At 48.2% G+C, this 21661-nt stretch overlaps 1 protein-coding gene across 2 annotated transcripts; it reads right to left on the reverse strand.

Annotated features, from left to right (window-relative positions):
• Nucleotides 1-42: 42 nt before the first annotated feature.
• Nucleotides 43-10653, reverse strand: LOC106745924. 2 transcript variants are annotated; one of them, XM_014621942.1, is made up of 5 exons: nucleotides 8183-10653; nucleotides 2857-2972; nucleotides 2207-2446; nucleotides 1866-2105; nucleotides 43-1408 (listed from the first exon to the last, which is right to left on the reverse strand). In XM_014621942.1, exons 1-5 carry the CDS (start codon nucleotides 9601-9603, stop codon nucleotides 1317-1319), a joined length of 2109 nt encoding a protein of 702 aa, XP_014477428.1. In that variant the 5' UTR covers nucleotides 9604-10653; the 3' UTR covers nucleotides 43-1316. The 2 variants fall into 2 exon arrangements, with proteins under 2 accessions (XP_014477428.1, XP_014477429.1); XM_014621943.1 differs by having other exon boundaries at nucleotides 1870-2105; nucleotides 8183-10652.
• Between the last annotated feature and the right edge of the window lie 11008 nt (nucleotides 10654-21661).

Here is a 21661-nt window from a genome sequence, read left to right on the forward strand (position 1 = left end):
ACGGTGGAGATTCTTTTTCTTGTTAGACATACATTAAATATATATTACTGCAAATGAATTTATTTGTTTGCAACATGACATGGAAATTTACATTATATACAACGACGGTGTATCGTAGAGAGCGTCAAGACGAAGAAATTGCGCCTCCTTTATTCGTACATACAAGACATACGATGCATGGGTTTTTAGCAAGGAGGGAATCGAGTTAATCCGATTGCGACCTCGAGACACCCGACTCTGATTGCGGTTATTACCGCGACACGTACTCGCAAAAAATACCCTACAAATTCACCCAACTACAATTGATAGACTCGGAAGAGTTCCAGGTTGCTTAATTAATATAAAATCTATACTTAATATATATATAATCTTGAACTCTTTTACACACACACATTTGTGGCTACATCAGTCATGGGCGTGTTGACACATTGTAGGCAAATGCATATAAGTCGTCGATATCGCTACTTTGGACCTAATCGTATGTACATTATGATGCGAAAATCGCAGATAGTGTACTTTAACGTACAAGTAGTGTTATGATGAGACCCCTACCCTATATTGTTGCGTATAAATAATTCTCTCTCTTAAGTTAATACCGAATAGCAGTCTCCATAGAAAACCCCTACAAGACCTTATCTTTATTTTTACAACTAAGCTGCCGTCGTTTAAGCTACGTTCTTCCATGATAAGAAACGGCAACGAGATATTCCGCTCGGTAGGCTCTGGTTCTACTTCTATCTATACGTTAACCCGTTATTACGATACTGGATTCGGTGGCAAAATTCGGCAATATTTTCGCTATTTTTTTTCCCTGGCTGGTTTTTTTTTTCTATTAGTCTGTCATTATTTGATAAATAATCATAGCTTCACGGACCTCTGATTATTCGTCTATCTATACCTGTACTGTCCATGTATTTTCTTACAAATTCGCTGTACGTGACAGTGTCCAAATCTGTAATTATATTCTCAAACAAAGGATGCAAATAATTTCCAATTATAAATACCGGTCTCAGATCGCGTTATTGCTTTTTTTCGCGAGATTCTCCTTGTCATCGTTATGAAAAACTCCTTTCGATTTCTAATGCTAAAAGTTCTACTGCTGCGGGACTTATCTCTAGATGAAAATTCGAAGGAATCTCTAATTCTCTCACATATTCCCCTTAAATTTTAACAATAAATTGCACATATATGTCTCTTCGCCTGCTAATGGCAAGTGTTTCGAGAGGACGACGATCACAACGTATAATTTAAGTCGGCTTTCTTTCGCGTCGAAACGAATTCGTTTCTCGATCCGATCCGGGCTTTGTCACCTCTGTCTAACGGCTGCAATTGTATATGATTCTCTCACCGTTTACGAGACGAACGTAATGAGGACAGGTTCGAACGAAGAGGGCGGGTATGCGCTGGGCTGTATAAAGAAAAAGTCAGATTTTCAGAAACGAGAATCCGAAATCGTCGAAGTTCCTACGAGTGAACTGATCCAAATACACGCGCGCAACAGCAAACGAACGAAAGCACGAATTTTCGCGGGAAGAGAGTTCAATAATTTCACTTCCACGTTTAACGGGCGATCGAATTACGGAAAAAAAACTTGAACACGTGAGCGAGCATGCATCCGGCATGTGAAGAAATCTACTCGCCATGCGTTATTCAAATTATCTATATGTATATATGTGTGTGTACATATGTATGTGCGTGTGTATAAAAAGTAATCATCTATTACGTTCTCTACGTGAACACACCGTTGCTTCTCATGTGTTACTGCACACGTTGTTTAGTCTCACACGAAATAAAAATGGGAAAAATATACCAAGGCAATTCAAGACTCCAAAAAAAGAGTTAGTATTGTTAGGCCACACACTCACATGCCTTCTGATCCGAATCGTGGTCACCGCAGGACGGCTGCTGGATATACAGAGCCGGTTTCAGCTTCTTCTCGTCGGCCTGCTCCTCTATCTGAATCCCCAGGCCGTGATTGCTACCGTTGCCATGCGAATTTCGCGAAGGCAGTCTCCAAAATTTCAAGGCCTCCTTCACATCCAGCACTAAGTAACCACCGTTGGCCGTCAGGGGCGTCAAGACAGAATCCATCAGCCATCTCTTCGCTGTGGAGAAACGAAAAAAATCGAAGTCCTCCGAATTCTCGAAATAGCGCCGCGGGGAGATCACCCCTTCGGCGTTCCGGTTTAACGGTCTCATCACTCACATCGATATGTCTTGAGGGACTTCATGTAGTAAAAAACGGATATTCTGATCTTCTTCTCGCGAACTTCGCCCTCGTTGAAGTCTCCGCTCACGGAGGTCACGAGATCCTCCTGCGGCAACTTGTAGATTCGCAATTTCGCCTCGGCGACAACGTCGCCGGCAGTCAGATTCAATTGGAAATGCATGTTCATCAAAAACGGATCCGTCCACGCCTCGAAGTCCGTGTTTCGAGGTAATTGGCCTACATGAAGAATCGAATTCGAATAAACACCTACTCAGTCAGTAACGTAACATTAATGTTATAATTTCCCACTCAACAATTTATCTGTTACGTAACACACGCGTTATATTGCATTGATATCAGCGAGTTATATTGGTAGAAAATATATATTATATATTATATTATATATTATATTACGTATTGGTGGGGAATTATAACATTAATGTTACGTTACTGTTAGTTGGTGTTTACTGGATTACGCTCTTTCCAATATTCGAAAAAAGGCCGCTGCTGCTATTTATTCTCGCTTTTCTCTTAGATAATACTACTTATTCTTCTTTGCTCCGCACACAACATCCCAAAGGATGTAGATAAGTGCGTTCAAGATGCGCGCCTAACACGATTAACCCCTTAATTATCGAGCTACTCACAAGTGGGCGAAAACATGGTGAGTTTCTCGCGATCAATTTTGCTGGTGGTGTTGTTCAATTTTCCAGTGAACATGAGGACCCGCATCTTAATCTCTTCGATTATCTTCTGACTCTCGCTGCACAGACGGATCAAAGTTGATTAGGGTATTGCAGAGCGCCTAAATGACGTACGATGTCATGCCAAGCGCGTTCAAGACACTGCGTGAACAGCGAAACGCAAGCGAACCCATCTCACAGTTCTATGGGAAGTCGTGCGTTAGTAAGAGCCGCGATTATTCCGTTCGCACGAAGTTGCAGAGAGTGTTTCCCACGGGGGACGAGCCAAGAAAGCGAAGATTCGAGTCAAGGCGCCTCAAACGGCGACCGAGGATTATTCCCCGCTCCGTTGATCAATAAAGCAGAAATTTGTGTCAAGGTATGTGCTCGGTCGCGGCTCTGATCCGATCTAGAATAGCTCGCTCCAGATCGGGCAGCAGCCCAGACATCTCGAACGTCTGTCGCGCCGCTAGAGATATCTAAAGGATGCCCTAGATGTTTTAAATGCCAGCGGAATGTTTCTGCGAGCCGAGAGGAGCGCGGTGCGTGAGAATGAAGCGGGAATCTCGGAAGGACGCGATCCGGAACGGCTCTCTAGCGACCTGGTGCAACGGCGCCTCGCGTCTGCCGGCATGAGAATTTTCACGACTCGAGTTGAACTCTTCCGGGTGCCGACGCGGGCCAACGGACGATGGTCAGTGACCTACAGAAGCACGGTACGGCTCGGAGGCATTTATTACACGTTGCAGACAGCGGCTAGACAGTCGGCGGATACACCGGCACCCCAATCACCTCGGCTTTCCGTCTGGTCTCGGAACCTTAACTTTTTTCAAGCCGCGTCTCGAATCTTAAGTCCACTCCCAGCCACGTCTCGGCCAGCTCATTTGCATCGCCCTACCTCGCCCGGAGACTTTTTCTTCGCCACTGGACGTTCGCGTGACTCGAATTTCACGCCTTTCCCCGACGCGTATCGGTCGCCCTCGCTATTCGGAGCTATTCTAATTTGCAGATTCTCGTGTTTACGGCACGTGTGGAGTCTGCACTTCTCGACGAGAACTCGCTGACTCTCGGCCAGGGGGTCTCCCCGAAACCTTCGTTAACAGGCACGGCGTTTCGAAAGACCATCGGTGACGATCGGGATCGCGAAATTGCGGGACGGATTTCCAAGTGCGACTTATCCAGAACGAAATGGAAAAAAGAAGGAGACGGGACGAGGAGGATGAGCGTCGTTTCCCTACGTCATCGATGAGGACCGCCGTGTTCGACGCCCACTCGGAGATTTCAGCGTAGCCTCCACGTCAACGACCTCGTTGGCTGCGCGAGCGCCAACCAGAGGAATGCATTTCCCTGAATGACGGGAAAGAGAAGAAAAGAAGAAGGAGAGACACGCAGGGGAGGAGGACGAGAAGAAAAGAGCGGGCGTCCGACCGCCACGAGAAACGAATCCCGAGCGCGGCACAAGGACAAGAATTTTCTCAATGACAGCGACCTCGTCCTTAAGTCCCGCGGGTCTGTCCCATTTTTTCCCCGCCGTCTGGGAAGAGTCGTTAAGAGCCTCTTTATGTGTCGGCTCGAATATCTAGGGACCGTTTCTTTCTCTCTTCCGCTCGCTCTTTTTCGAGGGAACCGGTGAATTATTCTTTAACGAAGCTCAACATCACGTAGAATGATCGCCCTTGATATATTTCGTCTAGGATCCAGATTATGCGAAGGTAAGGCCCCGCGGTGGAGACAGCGGGGAAAAATTACGGCGCTCTTCTGCGAAATCTCGGCTACGGTATAACCGAGGCCCCCTCATGTTCGATTCTAGGCATGCTCGTTAATCTAGCTGCGGCCAAGTCACGCGTTTCGCGCCGGCTCGTTGCGTACGTGCCACGTCTGTCCGCCGTCTGGGAAAGGGAAGGACCTGGAGAGTCTGGAGGCCGTTGCATCATGAGAACCGGCGGTGTACGCGGACCGCCGGCGGATCCTCCTCGCCTCGCCTCGCTAGGCCGGGTGTCGCGATAATGAAATTCACTGGAGCACGGCCGGGAGCATCGGCCATTAGCGTTCGAAATTAGATAGAGAAACCAGGGAGAAAAAGAGCCTGGTCGCCGGCGAAAATTTTCACGCCCCGGTATCGTCGGAATGTCGGTTAGAGCATGCAGAAAGAAAAGACGAGAAAAGAGAGAAAAAAGAAGGGATTCGATAGAGAAAAAAGCAGGGGGAAAGAGAGCGAGAGAGAATAGCGTAGAACGGTTCCTCGCGACGCGATAGGCCGACGACGCGTAACCAGCGTGGCGGCCTGATTGGGCCGTCCGTAAAAATGCACATTGCACCGTCTGGCGGTACGACGGCTGCGGCGGGATGCAGGAGGCGCGGAGGGAGGAGAACGGAGGGCGAGGGGATCACCGGCGAAAACTTCCTTCTCGCTCTCCGTCGCGCGCGCCGTCACTCCGTCCTCGTCGACATAGGAAGAGAGACGCATAGACAAGGTCAACGCATTAAATTGAAATGTGTTACGTAACCTCGTAAGAGAGTTCTAACTGCAGCCCGACTAGACACCCGGCGATTACGGGGGTGCTCAACTCACTCGGCGACTCGCTCGCGCGAGAAGAGAGACGATACTCTCGTCGCCGGTCGTCGCTTCTCGCGCGCGCTCCTATTGTGTCCCGTCGCGAGAGAGAGAGAGAGAGAGCCGGAGGCTCGTCGTTCCAGATGCCCAGACGTGACACCTTCCCGTTCCTCTCCTTCCTTTTACTCCCTACCGCCGTTTCGGCCGTGCGTTCCACGCTTATCGCGCGCTCCACGGGGAATCGCTTATCGTAAAACAATTATAGGGCCGGGGCAGACCGGTGCTTAAGATAAGGCGCGCGAGTCGTGTGTGCGATCGAGAAGAAATTCCGAGGCGGGCTCAAATCTCGCAGTCCGGCGCGCAGACGTATAAAAATTCGTGATATCGGAGCGATAACCGGGTGGATGTGGAATTAGGAGCGGAGACAGTCTCTCTCTCTTGTCGGTGTACGAGTGCACGTGCGCGCGCGAACCCTCGAGGAGGAGGATAATAGCCGGAGGATTCGATGCAACCGCGTGCACGATCGTGCGAGGCACAAATGCATCGGCAACAGCACGCGCGCGGCGGAGGACTCTCGAGAGAGACGGGCTACGCCAGTGCCGGCACGAATGCATTTACGCGTCTAGACTTAATAAAATAAAAGAAACGCCCGCGCACCCGTACGAGTGGGGCTGTGAGCGGCCGTGGGGAAGGCGGGAGAGGGCGATTTAAAAACGCAGCTAGAGACCGCAGCGGAATTTCCACCGCGTATCCTTCCTGGCGCGTGTGAGCGCTGTCCTAAACCTGTCCCTCGCGAAAACTTTATATCGCCGCTTACGATTTCGGATTTATCCGCGTGTCGCGGGGACGACGGTTCTCTCTCTTTCTCTCTCTCTCCTGCAAGTGCAAAGCCGTTCCCCGCGAGCATCGTCTCATCGTCCGCAGAGAATCTACGAGCTATCTGTGATTCGAGAGATTTCTCGCACCAGCGCGATACGCGCTCGGCACAATTCTGTCTCAGCAATGAGAAATTGCTAAAGTGCGTCCCTCCCGTCATTCTCGCGCGCTGCTCTCCTAGTGCGACGTAGAATCGTGGATAGCGCAAAAAAGACAGATCGAACGAAAAAAAATAAATAAAAATAACGCGCCGAGTATTATCTACTTGGCGTGTGGAAGAAGATCTTATAGCGCGGAATTTCCCTATGCGCACTGCCGCACTGCTTTTTTTGCCCCCCTCCCCCCCTCCTCTCCCGCGACTTTTATCGGTGCATCGAGATATTTTTACGTGACGGGGGCAACGTTTTGCTGAGAACGCCGGTGCCGGCCGCCGCCGTCGTCGTCGTCGTCGTCGGTGGATTCTCGCCTTGTGCGTAACGCCTGGAATACTACAAATTCATGCGGCGCGTTCGCGATAATCAAGCGGCACGCGGCGTGTTATAGGAATAGAAGGAAAAAGATTTAACTGACGTATATCGCAGCGACGAACTCGCGCAAGACGATCCTGGGTTACCTTCTCTCGTATCCTATCGCGATCTCTTCGAAATTGAAATTGCTCCGGAATATCGATTATGCAAGATCGCGATGGGGTTTTGCGTCGTGAGGACATTATGAAACGGATCGCACACTAAAGAGAGAGAGATATGTGGAGTGAATATACTGCGATAACATGTATGAGATTTTCGCAACCTCCTGTTGACGCATCGGCGAGAACCGCCGCCGCCGCTACCACGTGGTGAATGCGAATGAAATATGTGTTTACGTACTGCCGAAATTAGCAGAGCGGCGTCAACGAAAATCATCCGGACGCGATCGACGCATTCCTTTTAAGACGCAAGCGAGAACGAGCTAACAACTTGATCGCGGAGAACGCAGAACGGCAAGCCACATGCGAGATACGACGAGAGAGATACACGACCTGCGTGAAGCAACGATGGTGAAAAATGGGTGGTCTAGAAGAAAAGTGCACGGCATGCCCTTGCCCGTGAGCGCCTCCAGGGAGGCGCTTACCTGTCGAAGCTTGAGGGGTTACGCTTCGTCTAGAAGACACAAGAAGCACATGTTGCGGATACAACACGTTGCAGGTACAAGCACATGTTGTGAGTGCACGCGTGTTGCGAATATTAGATTTTTGCGGAAAGCGGAGCGTGTGATGAACGAACGATATTTAGTGGAAGTTGTGATCCGGCAGGTGAAAAAGGCGCGCGATCGCCGAGGAAAATCAGCCTGTACGTCTGTACAAATCCGAGTGTGTTACTTTTGCACACGTAAACGTCGAAAAACGATACATTTGACCGGAGCTCTTTTTACGTGTTTCTTGCGCCGTTTTAGATTACGCCGTTTAAAACGGTTCATCAATCGTGTTAAATTACGAGTTAACACGTCCAGTGATCGTACGTCGTGTTAAATGACGTGACGGCAAGCGAAGCGGTAAGAAATGCATAAGAAAATGCTCAGTCCTAAAATAACGCGTTTGACTTTGCAGTAAAGCGATCAGTCTCGACGGGCGTTAGGGTTTCGGCAGAATTGCTAACTTGTACCTTCAAGACAAGATTTTATGCCGTCGATCTTTGTTGAAATTATCGTTTATTTTTCATTCAAGACTCGAGACACAAGACGGTCATCGTGCGTTACTTAAAGACAAAGACTTAAGGCAAGAAAGGTTGTCTTGAACCGATAAGCCAACCATTCCGCTAAGGCTTTCCTCGGCGATTCGCCTCTTTCCATCTCTCCACGATCTGTTCTCTCGTTTCAACTTACTTCTGACGATGAGCGGCCGCCAATTGGTGACGAGTGGACTGATTCGTCAATGGTACTTTCTCCATGGACGCGTTGACATTAAACAGCCTCACCGGGGTATCGTTTTGGTACTCCAGAGTATCGTTTCGGTACTCCAAAGTGTCATTTTCGTTCTCGTCCGAAAGGTAGGCCAGGTTTGATTCCTCGTAGTCCGACGTTCCGTTCTCATCGCTGTCTTCGTAAGTCAGTGAGCCCGCCAACGAGGGTATCACCTTGTAAACGTCATCCTCCACCCACTCCAGCCCCTCGTACTGGCCGATCTTCTTGGCGGACGAATCGTCGTCGTCCACCGAATCCGTTGTCGCGTCGGAAGTAGTTGCGTTAGACGCGGCGTTTGTGACAACAGTATCGTTAGATGCCGAGGACGCCGTCATGGCGACAGAATGTTGGTTCTTAAGATAATCCGACTTGACGTCTCTGAGATTCCTCATCTGATATACTACGGGAAGTGGAGTGTGTTCAGCAGTCGAAGAAGAAGGTGAAGAAGAAGAGGAAGAAGATGAAGACAATGACGAAGCGTGAAAGGAGTTCGCGACGTTCTTGGTGGTGGTGTGTCTCAAGGCCGAAGGGGTGCGATGTTTCAGGTCCTTCGAGGTGAAGGCGTCTCGAAGTCTCGGCCTCTCGTTGGAGCCGGAGTCGAACTCGGAATCGTCATAGCGGATCTTGAAGATCACGTGGGGCTCCATGGCGCGGTCGAAGCTCCGGTGTACGTTTCGCGACTGGTCCTGCTCCTTCGAGCTCTTCAACTCGTCCTCGTAATCGAGAGCCGCCGGCTCGGGCCACGATTGTTGCTCGAGCTTGGTGGCCAGATTCTCGTAGTCGATCGTCGCCTCCTGGTTGTACGCGTCAAAGTCGAAGTCGTCGAAAGAGAGCTTCTCCTTGTATCGGTTCTTCTTCCTCTCGCTCCTCGACACCTCGCCGTCGGGGTCGTTGGACTGCTCGATCAGCATGGAATTGTAGAATTTCTTCGCCTTCTCCTCGTCCTTTCGTCTGCTGAATTCCTGCTCGCGGATCGCCAAGATCTCCTCGAAAGTGTAGTTCAAGCTTTTCAGCAGCAGCATGTCGGCCGTGCTGAGGTCGCCCGTGATGATCTTCAGTATCGCCTTCTCCAGCATCTTTTCGAGCCTTCGCGCGTTGAAGGGCGGCGAATCCTTGCTGTCTAAGGCGTCCGGACGCTTCTCGTCTTTCTCCGATAATTCCGACCGCGTGCTGCGATCGGTGCTTTTCTCGCTGGTCTCATCGGCAGTGGATGCTCGCTCGACGAAATCCACGCGACCGTTTTCTTTTCTATGCTCCGGATAATATCCGTGATGATGGTGAGACCACGCGCGGCTCGCGACGGACGCCAATAAGAGAAGCGTGACTAATTTCGTAACACCCATTGTCGCGGTTAATGAAAACCCGACGATCGAATGCTGCTCGACTACGACAACAGCACTGCAAGTTCTCCAAAAGTAGCCTCGAGTTTACGAAACTTTTACATAGAGATCAGACACGTTTCCAAGCGGCACAATTAATGTCTCATTTCCGCCGATAATTAAGGGCAATCTATTAAATCCGCGTTTATAGACGTTTACAGGGGATATCCGAAAGCGAAGATACGCTTTGAACGAACGATCAAGTGACGCGCGTCTAATTAGCGGCAAATTTTTCACCCGAATTGCTCGATACCAACATCAGTGCGTAAATAATACAGCATTCGAAAGTACCTCGCAAAACTGCTTGAAAATTATGCCGTACGCATCAGTGAATTCAATCGAGCCGGCTCACTCGGAAGAGAACCTCGTGGAATTCGTCCGACCGGTGCAGTCTACGAATAACTGCGGTAACGTCTTGCGATCTTCGAATTCGCGCAGTAAAATAATCGGCGATTTTCACCTTGAAAAGGCCTCTCTCGGTCGGTCTTCTCACCTTTCTGCGATTCTCTCAACGTCCGTCGACCGATACTCCGACTCGACGTCGGATGGTCGCCCGTCAGACTCCGATTTGAATTTCGCTCACCTCGCGGAGGGAAATGAGCGCGTCTTCTGAGTGCTCTTCCTGCTTTCGTGGGTGCTTCTTCGTGGGACCTCGAGAGATCTCCGCGATAGTTCGCTCTCTCTCCCTCCGTCACCTAGCTGCGCCGGAGCTTCTCGAACTCGGGGCAACTCCACAGACACGTCCACGTGAAGACGAGGAAACCGTTTCGTACGGAGGCGCGTTAGCGAACTGGACCGTGATTGGTCTGCAGACGGTCGCGGACTAAGTTCTAATCGTACGAGGAAGGCGCGAGGTGCGTAAGTAGGAAGGATTCGTAGTATGCGTGTGTACGCTCTGAGCAGTAAGTCTCAACTGAGCCGTGCTGGCCAGCTCACAGACATAATTCTGTCTACTCACTAATTCCGAGACAACCACGAAGCCGCGAGAGGAGACGCGCCGGTGTTACTACGATGACTCCTTTTTTCGTCCCTCCCTCCCCCTCTATCTCTCTCTCTATCTTTCTCTACCCCTCTCTCTCTCCTTCCCTTTCTATCTCTCTTTCTCTCCCCCCGTTCTCTCTCCCTCTCTCTTTCTCTCTCCGCCACCACCGCCGCCTCTCACGGCTCCGCTCTTTCTCCTCCACTCGTTCAAACCTGGGTAACCCCTTTTCCTCGCACACCGAAATCCCGCGGAGGACAGCCTTTTCTCTCCTCGCGACGTTTCACCTCCTTCTTCTCCTGCCCCTTCTTCTCGCCACCGCTCTTCCTCCTCTTTGTGTTCTTCCTCTTCGGCGCGAATCCGCCTTTCCGACTGGTGACTACCAGAGGATCACGTCGAATCGGATTGATCCGCTGACCAAATTCCCGATTACCCCGATCCCTCTGTCACGGCGTCTCTCTGTTATCGCGTCACGTTCGAGCGCGACTGCTGTCACTTCGAATTTCGCAAATCTCACACTCGTCGGCCCGGTGTCTCGCATCAGGCAGGTGGATTGCACGAACGCTCGCGCGCGCGGCTCCTCTCCGCACCTGAGGATCTCATGAGAGATATATGCCGACGTTTGCGTCCCTTGCAAATAGATACGGTCCGAAAATTTGCTTCTCCTTTCACCGCGAACACGAGCGAGAACGCGTCGGGCTTTCGCTGCCAAAAAACCAAAAAATCGATTTTGATTCTTCCACCGGCGGGATAAAAGCCGACCGAGTCGCAGGGAATCTCTTCAGCGATACGGGATTTTGCGTCGCTCGCGAATATTTCGATCAATTCGAGAGAGAAACGGGTAGAGAAAGATCTTCTCTCCTCTTCTTCGTCTCTTTCCACGAAGTCTCAGCCATTCGGCGAGATAGAGTTCCTCCGATTGAACGACTTCGGGGAACGTTGCGACGAAATGCGAAAGAAATCAAGGTAAAAAAAAAGGAGGAACAGGTAAGGGAACGTATACGACGGGAACGCACGAGGTCTGACGAGAGAAATGCACAAGGAGGCTCGTCGTATTCGGATGGTCGTTTCAGGGGCAGCCACGTACGACTTTATAGGGTGTCTCCCTCTCCGCTGTCTAGACGAATCGAAAGATATGATCTTTGAATCATAATGTATCGCTTTTAATAAATGCAGCCTCTGCGTGCGTGCGTGAAAATACGATGCGTAGCAACACACGCCGACGGCGGGAATCCGACGTGCGAAGTCCCGAAAAGAGGAAAGAAAAAAAAAAAAGAAGAAAACGTACCGAAACTCCGAGGAGCGGAATAACGATCCGAGGAATCGTAATTTCCGAAATCAATAGTGGACAACGATGTGTATAAATATATATATATATTTTTTTTTTCTTAAAATATCCATAACAATTTCCAGAAGATAATAAGTTATCCCGACGATACCGACTCGTACTCGAAGATAAGAAATGTGAGCTGCATTAAGAACAGACACGCCCGAGCGGATTCCTATAAATCCATATTTTCGCATCCGGCTTAACACAAATTGCTGTGACGCGATCAAATCGAACTGCGAATTGAACTCGTGAATTCGAACACGGCCGGATGGTACTGGAGAATCCTCGGCTGAAAAGTCGTAAGCGCTATTTTCGCGCTCGCGATAACTATGCAGCGTTTAACGAGTAATATTATTCTGTCGACATAACTCTCAGCGTACCGACTATTAATGATATTTTGATCGTCCGGAAAAGAAATCTCTGTTTCCCATCTCCGTATTATATATTTTAATATAAACCTTCGTCACACGTACACATACGATGTATGCGATGACGCGTTAGAAGAGCATGGGCGATCCATCTTTTTTACAGATCGATTCGCGAAGACGTCAGGGACGACCGGCGATTATGCAAGGAAAAAGAGCGGAATGTGCTGGCGGTAAACAAATCGATGAATCGGAACCAAACGACGTAACCACTTATTCACCCCTGTTGAAACCTAGTCTGGCCGACAACGGTGTCTGGTGGGGGGCCACGTGTGTCGAAGGAAGTGCATTGCGGTGTCCCGGACACGCACACACGTTTCCCATACCTTGTGCTCGGTCTCGCACATACACGGTGCACGCTTAAGTCGCGTACATGTGGACGCGCGTGACTTCTCTACTGACTGAATGCGCCTCTCCTAAATACGTCCGTAATCATCGGCCCGTCTTCTTCAAATCGTTCCCATTTGTACGAACCTCAAATGACGAAGGACGACACGGACGAGAGACCGTCCCCGCGCGTCGCTACGATTAACCCTCGAATAACAAAGTTCACATGGGTCGACCTGTAGAAGCGTCTTGTCATTTTTTCAACTAACTTTTCCGACCGGGCATCTTTTATTCTCACAGTAAGTTCGAGAATATTTCCAAATAAATAAAATATATCGCACACACGTAAAATATCTGAAATATAACGCTTCGCAAAGCGCTCGCGCGCAAGCATTAGAATGTGGATCCGGTCGGATCCGACCCAATCTTGTTATTCGAGGGTTAACAATATTCGCTGTGCTCCGATTAACAAAACGTACGCCGACGATATCTCAAGAGACCGGTCTGGAACTAGAACTAGAAAGAGGCCAAGTGTCAGTCGGCGCGTGGTTAAAATTAAACGACGTTAGTGAAACTGGCTATTTCTAGCTCTAGTCTCCGGTGGAGAGACGGTGTTGAATCGGCGGTACTATAGTCACTTCTCGCTCCGATCTCAGAGAGAGAGAGAGAGAGAGAGAGAGAATCAAGCTGAGGTTAAAGTTAAGCGACGTCGGTCGTCGGTGAAACCGGCCCTTAGACTCGGAAGACACGTCGGGTACATAAAGTACCCACGTGCGATCACGCGCGGGCGTGCAGACACGCGGGCTTAACTGCGCACAGCGCGGTCGGAGGGTTATAGGGTGAGCGAAGGAGAGACACACACAATGCAATTTGATCCCGCGCGCGAGAGACGACGGCAGCGGCGGCGGCGGTGACGGCGGAGGCGACGGCAGCGGCGGCGACGGCCGGGGTGCAACGGCTGTCTGACGTCATCACCGAATTCTCCGTCGCGGATCGGACATGCGGACAGACAATCTGGCGCGCGTCTAGACGTACCAAAATAAATAACGCGGGGCCTCGCCGAGTGAAATTGTTGTTCGCACTTGTAACGCGCTCGTTTGTCGTCCTTGTCCATGGCGCGTCTCTCCGCCTCTCGTCGGCTCATGGGGGATGCTTACGGAGAGAGAGAGAGAAAGACCGAGACACCCACGAGTCCTTCCGCTCGATGCGTCACGGGACCGTGAACGTCGGCGACGACGAACGTAGCGGCCGAATGTGTAACGCGGCGAATATTACGCAAAGCCGCGAGCGATTAGCCGTGTTATGTACCACCGGCGCGTCCGACGGAGATTGATGATGCTTTGCGCCGGGAAGGATTGACTCGTAGGACTCGACGGTGCCGGAGGATCTGCGCATTTCACTCTCGTTCTTCGGGTTTCTAAGCGACGGCACGAAGAGTCTATATGGGCCCTTTCAGAAACTGGTCGCGAACGAGCCAAGATTTCCAGGGCCCGCTCTGTCTCCGGCGGAGTCTGGACGCCGATTGGCCGCGAGACCGGTGGGATTAGGTCGCACGAAGAAGTCCGAGATGAAGAAGCGCGCTCCGGCGAATTTTTCGCGACGCGATCTCGCGCAAATAGCCGGCATAATGCCGCTGCTTCTCGGAATTGTTTTCATAGTCCGGGGGAGGATAATGTACGAGGCGTTGCTTTCTCGACGATGATGTGAACAACATGAGACAGGCGGGGAGAGAGAGAGAGAGAGAGACGGGACATCTCCGCAGAAAAAGCAGCGCGTAAACATGGGGGCCGCACGACGTCGTCTCACCTGGCGTCGAGTCGCGACGTGGTGCATCCGAGATACGCCTTCCCTAATGACAGTGTCTCCGTTCCCCTCGCTCCTTCGCCCTCTCTCTCTCTCTCTCCACCTTCGCTCGGAGAGACGGGGGACGTTCGAGTGAGAATTTAAGACACTCTGCCCACGCGCGCCAAATTATTCCGCCTTATGCCCGTTTCCCCCGATCGGAATTGTAAAATAAAAAGTCCACCGACGCTGGCCGGACCCGCGAGTCGGCCGGCGGTGGTAGCGCGGTGTGGTAGCGGCGAGATGGATGGCGAAAGGCGCGCGGGAGGGAAGGCGGAGAAACAGAACGAAAAAGAAATGGAAATCGTGCAATTTGCATGGTCTTCTCTCCTCTCTCTCTCTCTCTCTCTCTCTCTCTCCGGCCACTCTCGGCCCTCGTCGACGTCTTTCGCCGCAAGAGAACGGAGGCAGACGGCAATCGAGATAAGGTCTCCTCTCGAGTTCCGTCAGGGGATACTACTACTCTCTCGGTCCGCCTTTCCGCTTCTCTGATCGCTTCGTGGAATCGGGATTTGAATTTCGGAGCGGATTGCGCAATCCGCGCGTCGGCACCCACGCGCGCAACGCAATCGTCTTCGGCCGGCCAGTCATTTTAAACCCGATACCCGCCTATCGAGAACACGCAAATCGCCGGAGAAGAGATTGGAAAGATCTCCCTGTCTTCCTCCCTCGGCCCCTCGGCCCCGCGCTTGGTCCAGCTCTCGGACCAGCCGCCTCTCTCGACTTTCGATATTCCGCGAGCGCAAGACAGAGACGCCAGCGGAACGGAATGCAAGCGCACCATTTTATTTAAACTTTCTAAGCTAGACCCATAAACTTCCTCCGCGCGCGCATTTTTAGATCGGAGAGGGTGGTGACGTGTGGAAGACCGGATGTTCAATTGTTCGAAAATCTGCCGGGATTTCGAACGAACCCAGATCGAACGTTAACCCAGTTCCTCTACTCTTATATATAGAAACAGCAAGTTTATTTAAATTTTTTTATCTATGATAAAAGTACATTCTGACCCAGATCCTGTTACTGAAATATAGTTTGGACCTTTGCCTCTCAGAAAATAATTTCACTTGGCCACCACCCATCATCCCTCCGGCGATAGGTGGGGATGGAAAATAACCTTGCAAAATACACCCTTTTAATTAATTAATTAAAAATAATAAAACATAAGAAATTGAAAAAAAAAAACAATGATGAGATATTATTGCCAAAAGTTCAAATAGTCGAAAATGACGATTGCAGTTACGATATAATTAGTATGTCAGGTGTCACTCAAGGTAAATATTCCGATTATATTAGGGGGAAAACGCTGGTCGGAAAATTCGAATTTTAAATTTTCTGATCTCCTTGGAAGTCTCAATTATCCTGAAACGGTATTTGGATTTCACGGATGTCAAAATGTTTACAACCCGATCTGAAATGGGTTAAAACGTCTTAAGATGTCTTAAGGACATCTTTTAAATGGTAAGACATCTAAGAGACGTCTTTGAGATATCTTTTAGTCATATTTATTATTTTGGAAGGATCTCTCGCGAATTTACGAGGCAGACGCAGAGAAAAATTGTGCGAAATTAATTTCCACAATTTCATGATTAATTAAGGATATATTTAAGGTCGAACGAAAACGTCCAACTGCAAATCGATAAGGGGATGCGCGCGCGAAAGTAAATGCCGGAAATCCGGGTCTCTCGTCCTCAAACGCAGTTATGTAACGTCGAGCGGAGACCGGGTGACGAATGTCGGAAGTGACGCAGGGGAGCTATAAGATGGAACATGAGCGTCGCAGCCGCCGAAGCTGTGTCGCGTGCTGCGACAGACGATAACGGATAAATCGGACACGCGACATTCCAACGAAACAGGAGAGAAACGTAAGAGAAATAGAAAAACACGAGGAAGCGCGTGCAGTCACGTACGTTCCGTCTGGTTAAATCGCATAATGACGAGGTGCCTGCCTAATCGCGAATTATGTCGCGGATACGACGATGGATCTCGTCGTCGCAGACACCGTCCGATTATGTAATTCCGATTTACAACGTCTGCGCGCCGGGCCGTGCGCTTCTTCGGCTTAATGAGCTGCATAATATTTTATTGTTAATTACATTGGAAATCAGCGGCGTCGCGACTCGCACAACGAAATAAATAAATAAAATATGTAAAATAAATAAAATAATATGTAAAATAATAAAATTAATGATATAAAATATAAAATAAATAAAATAAGTAAAACAAATAAAACAAATTAAATAATTGAAGCATATAAGTAAAATAAATTATTATTATTATCGCATTTATTGAATATTGTACAACCTAAAATAAGCGCATAAGTGATTAACAAGATAATAATACTTCATTAGTGAAGCAAAGTTGCTGATATAAGACCGTGAAGAGAGAGTAACATAAGATAACGCATGTTAGATATAATAGATATTGCAATTAATTAATTACCAGAGATTACACATATGAATTTAATGCAACTTACAAAGTCGTAAGTGATGTGACAGAGCGAATAGATATAGAAAGAGAATTGTAATATTTAACGGCGATATAAAAAAAAACGTTTTCATATTTATAGATACGATGGGACGGAAAGAGAGAGATGGGACTGGAAGCGTGTAGACAAACCAGAGTTGAGATGAAAATCAGAATTATAACAGAATAATTCTTGTAGATAAGAGACAGTTAATGAGAGGATATTGTAAATCAAACAATACAGTTGCAGAACAAAGCGCTGGTGAATATTAAGGCAGCCTGAACGTTAAAAAAAGAGAGAGAGATCACTTGATAATATTTTCCGAGAATGTACGAATACAGGAATTCTGGATATAAATGCGATAAAGTATAAATGAAATAAAGCGGCATAAAATAAATAAATAAATAAAACGAGAAGTTCCGCAAAGTTCCAACGTGAAAGTTTCATCCACTGGGAATTCTCTCGGATCTCGAGCGCAGAATTTACAGGTTCGAATAACCTCGAATGGACCTGTGCGAGCGTTTCTGCGCCGAACGAAAACGGCTCAGATTCGACGCTGTTGTTTTCGAAGCAGGGAAGGCGCGATAAGAAATGGGGCGATGTGTATGTTGACGACGTTTGAAACCTGCAAAGGTGGCGCGGAGGAGTGTAGGGCAGAGCAAAGGGGCAGGGCGGCGGAATTCCGCGGAATATTCAATTTTCCTGGGTTCTCGCGTGTCCGGTAACCCAGCAGGCAGATCAGCGGGGTTTACTATTTCCGCGCGCGAGGCAGCGAGTCCGTATATCCGCGCGTCGGATTCGTCTGGGAGAGTCGAGACATTATTTGTCGCACGTTTAACACGACGGCACGTCTCGATGCCTTCCGGCTGTTCGATGATTTCAATAACATACACGGGAACGCGCAGATTTGGCTAACCGCATTGTTTTTGGCGCGACGCCAGAGATCTAAAGTTGGAGCTAGCCTAGCTTCGCCGCGCCTGCACGGAGAAAAATAGAATAGTTTCCGCATAGACTCAAGGCCGCGGCATTAGACATAAACGAAGAGGATTTATCGCGCAAATAGTCTGATCGAACGGGGCCCCGTAAATTTTCGCTCGTGGAACGCAACGATTAAATTGGATTCTCAACGGCGTTTCGTTCATTTGGTCGCCGTTGGTTAACCGTCGATCAGCCGAATATCGAGTTATCGTGACGAATCTCAGGCCGAAAATTTCGCCGATATTTCACGATCGTATGGTGCGCGACGAAAGATCCGTTCAGCGACGCCAAGTGCCGAAGGTTAATTCCTTGGCGTCTCGTAGATCTTCGCCTCTCTTCCTCGAGTAGCAGCAGACCGCGCCGTTTGTAAATAGCACGAAGTGTGTAAAACATTCGGCAGACTAAACACATCATTGCGTCACGTGACAGTGTCGAAAAGGGAGTCCAAGCGGAATATAATCCTCTAATAAAAACAGACCTTACGTCGGCGAAAAATGTTGTCGTGTACGCCCGTTAAAATTGCGCTGACGCAATCACAACATTGATTTGTCCATTCGCGAAAGTCGTTACGAGGCGCGTAAACGAGATGAATGAATCCTATAATTCAGCATTTCTTGCCTCATTTTTCTTTCCTTAATTAACAATACTCTCTCGCTCCCCGAGGAGCAGATTTATGGTAACTCGAATCTATCAAAGGGAGAACGCTTACAGCGAGGAAAAACTCGAGCCGTCGCGCTCAGCTTCGAACAAAAATTCGAACATCATTCTCGGCGTATAAATGATATCTCCTCGTCGCGTCTCGACGAGATAAGCTAAGCGTCATCTTCCTGATTTTTTGCTCCTCACCAGCCAGCTAGACAGTTTAGCCTTGGGAGCCTCTGATTACTCGGACTTCCTGCTTCGTGTTTTACAAGGCTACCTAACTTCGTGTAAATTAAACAACAAACTCGCGTATCCCAGATCCTGCGAAACACACTTCGGCGGACGGGTTTTTCTTCTCGGCTGGTTTAGTTTTACTCAAATCTATCGTGGGTAATAGTTGCACGTGCATATATTTCTTTGAAGCTCCTTCATTTAATTTAATTTCAACTTATTAGACGCTTAAGTTGTATTTAACTTCTACTTTTAATGTCACATTAACAGAGACCGTTTATTTTTAAATTATTAATGCATGAATCAAATATATATTCATGGATTCGTTAGAAATACTATCGAGCTAAGATGGAGCGAGGTTAAAAATGGGGCGGGTACAATGAAATGTATCATATATATTGCATTGTATAAATTGTATCTATGTATAATAAATTAATTAATACCACAAATATCATTGAAAAATATTTTCTAATAAATATTATGAAATAAAAATAAGACAGTGTTATATTATATATTTTATATCTGAAGTAATAGTGATGGCATTTTTTGCCCCGCCTCCGAGGTGAAAAGTTCCAAATGACAACCTCGGATAAAATATTGTATCTCGTAAGTTAATGACCGATGCTTTATTAGCTTTATAGATTAACAGAACTTTTAAAGGAAGTTTGAGCGTTCTTTAAAAGTACACAATAACAGCTTATACGGTTTTTTATATATTTGTAACAAAACCGTGTGTGAAATTGGCACTTTCACTCAATCTCGCCTTATCTTATTTAAAATTTAACGCGATTTGAGGCACACTTGTGCTCATTCGACGTTCAAAATTTCGTGTCGATATTTTATCTCAAGACTACACACACGATTAGAAGCAAACTTTTATCACGAAATTCTTTGCTTTATTTTTTCCTAGATTAAATTTATCTCCGAAAGTGCATCATCGAGGCCCTTAAGTTGTCATGTTCGAAAATTCAGTTCATTCATTTTACATAAAAACATCGGTATTGAGTAGTTATGCGTCGTATGTGCATTCGATTAGCCACGGCTCAACCTTATCGCATGGCCTTCATACTAGAAGATAAGTTTATTTAGGAAACTACGCTTAACAAAGGAACAATAGATTAAGACGTTATTGCGATGGCTGACCACATAATCGCGGGCACTTTGAGTTATTACCTAGCCATACTGAATGTTAATCTTCCCGATCTCAAATAATTACAGCGCACACATTCATCGCTCACAAACTAATCACAGCTGTCTGCGGCAACGACGCGCCGCGAGGAACAATCATACGTCCGCCTCGATGTTCATTCAGAACTCTCGTTTCTCCCCGTTTAAATCACGCTCTAAACACCATCTCGATTTAAATCACGCTCTTCGCTAGCCACGATCGGAAATACCTCGTCGTTTCGAGGCGACGTGGTCGCCTTTTTAATCTTGCAAATTCGCGATTCGTATTCCATTCGGCATTATTCCCGAAAAAGATACATGTACGCGCACGTGCACAAATACACACACCACGCACACACGTAAACACTGTTCACAGAATATACGACTTCATCGAAGAGACGAATACAAATTACACGCAATAATACAATATCGACTCGTCCCGTACCGACCATCCTGTGTCATTTGCGTATCGCACGTAATCTTCAGCCGTCCGCTGGAGTTACGCTCTTTTTTTCCTCCTTTTGTTCTTCCCACCGGTGCAGGAAACGCGATATTCCCGTGATTGGCGGCGACACGGTTATCACGGGTAATTACAAATCGCGCGAAAGCAGATTTTTTCCCCTGTTCGCGGCTCGTCTTCCGGTTTAGTTTTCCAGTTTCTATCCTCCGGCTGGTCGTCGTGGTAGCGCGATTAACCGCACACACGTCTGCGATCGCCGAGCATCTCTCTCTCTCACTCTCGGCGCGAGAATTTTTATGCACCTGTTTTGAATTGCGCCTCACGCATGCATCCCATCGGGCGGGCCTCGCAGCGATCCGTTAAGAGGAGGACGCGATCGCGTGATCGCCGTGTGCTTACGCGCGTGAGAAAGCGAGGGAGAAAGAGAGAGGGGACGAACTCGGTGATTTTTCGTTGGCTTTTTGGTGCTGCCAGCTCCACGAGCCGGTAGTTTGTTCCTCGTTAACGACGAGATAAATAATGGGGATGTTTAGCGTAGATACGTAAGTCCGCGAGGCACCGGCTCGATAAGAAATCGCGTAATGAGTGCGCGCCGCGTATTACGAGATACGGAGGAGAGCCGTCGGGATGATTGAAGCACTTCGTACGGTTATAATGATAGAGAAGATTAATCGTGGCATTGACAGCATCATCGCGCGAGGTAAACAAAATTCCGCGCATTCCGAGTTGCCGAAACTTCGCGGACGTCGCGTAACGATGATGCGAAAATCACACGCGCAACGAGATACTACGATATGAACGGTAACAGATGATTCAGGTGTTTTATGCAAATATTCGCTGAGGCATATTTTTCTTCTTCTTTTACCGCAGCTACGATGTTGCACGACGTGTAAAAATATAAAGGTGGAAAAAGAGTGAGAAACCTCTAAACTTCGCGTGTTTGTTGAAAAAAGAAAATTGAACATTCGGAGAGTATAAAACGAGCATTAATGACGTCCGCATTCTCGCGACGCGGAAAGCGAATTTCTTCGTGAAATTCGAGTGCGTGGCTTGATCGTTCGCGATCAATTAAACGGAGTTTTTAAAGGTGCTTATATGACAATCGGACAAATGATTAATTGATATCGCATGGCTCGGGGAAATTACTGTTTACTACGTGTGCAAAAACAAAGCTGCT

Source organism: Dinoponera quadriceps, unplaced genomic scaffold, assembly GCF_001313825.1.
Source record: "Dinoponera quadriceps isolate SergipeBrazil2010 unplaced genomic scaffold, ASM131382v1 scaffold1872, whole genome shotgun sequence".
Lineage (NCBI taxonomy): Eukaryota > Metazoa > Arthropoda > Insecta > Hymenoptera > Formicidae > Dinoponera > Dinoponera quadriceps.

Bases quoted from the DNA above. Each gene is read 5' to 3' on its own strand.
- LOC106745924 (XM_014621942.1), bottom strand. From the start codon at position 9,603: ATGGGTGTTACGAAATTAGTCACGCTTCTCTTATTGGCGTCCGTCGCG. The intron at 2,973-8,182 runs GTAAGTTGAAAC...CCGTCTGTGCAG, and splicing joins GCGGCCGCTCATCGTCAGAA to CGAGAGTCAGAAGATAATCG. The intron at 2,447-2,856 runs GTGAGTAGCTCG...TTCTTCATGTAG, and splicing joins CACCATGTTTTCGCCCACTT to GCCAATTACCTCGAAACACG.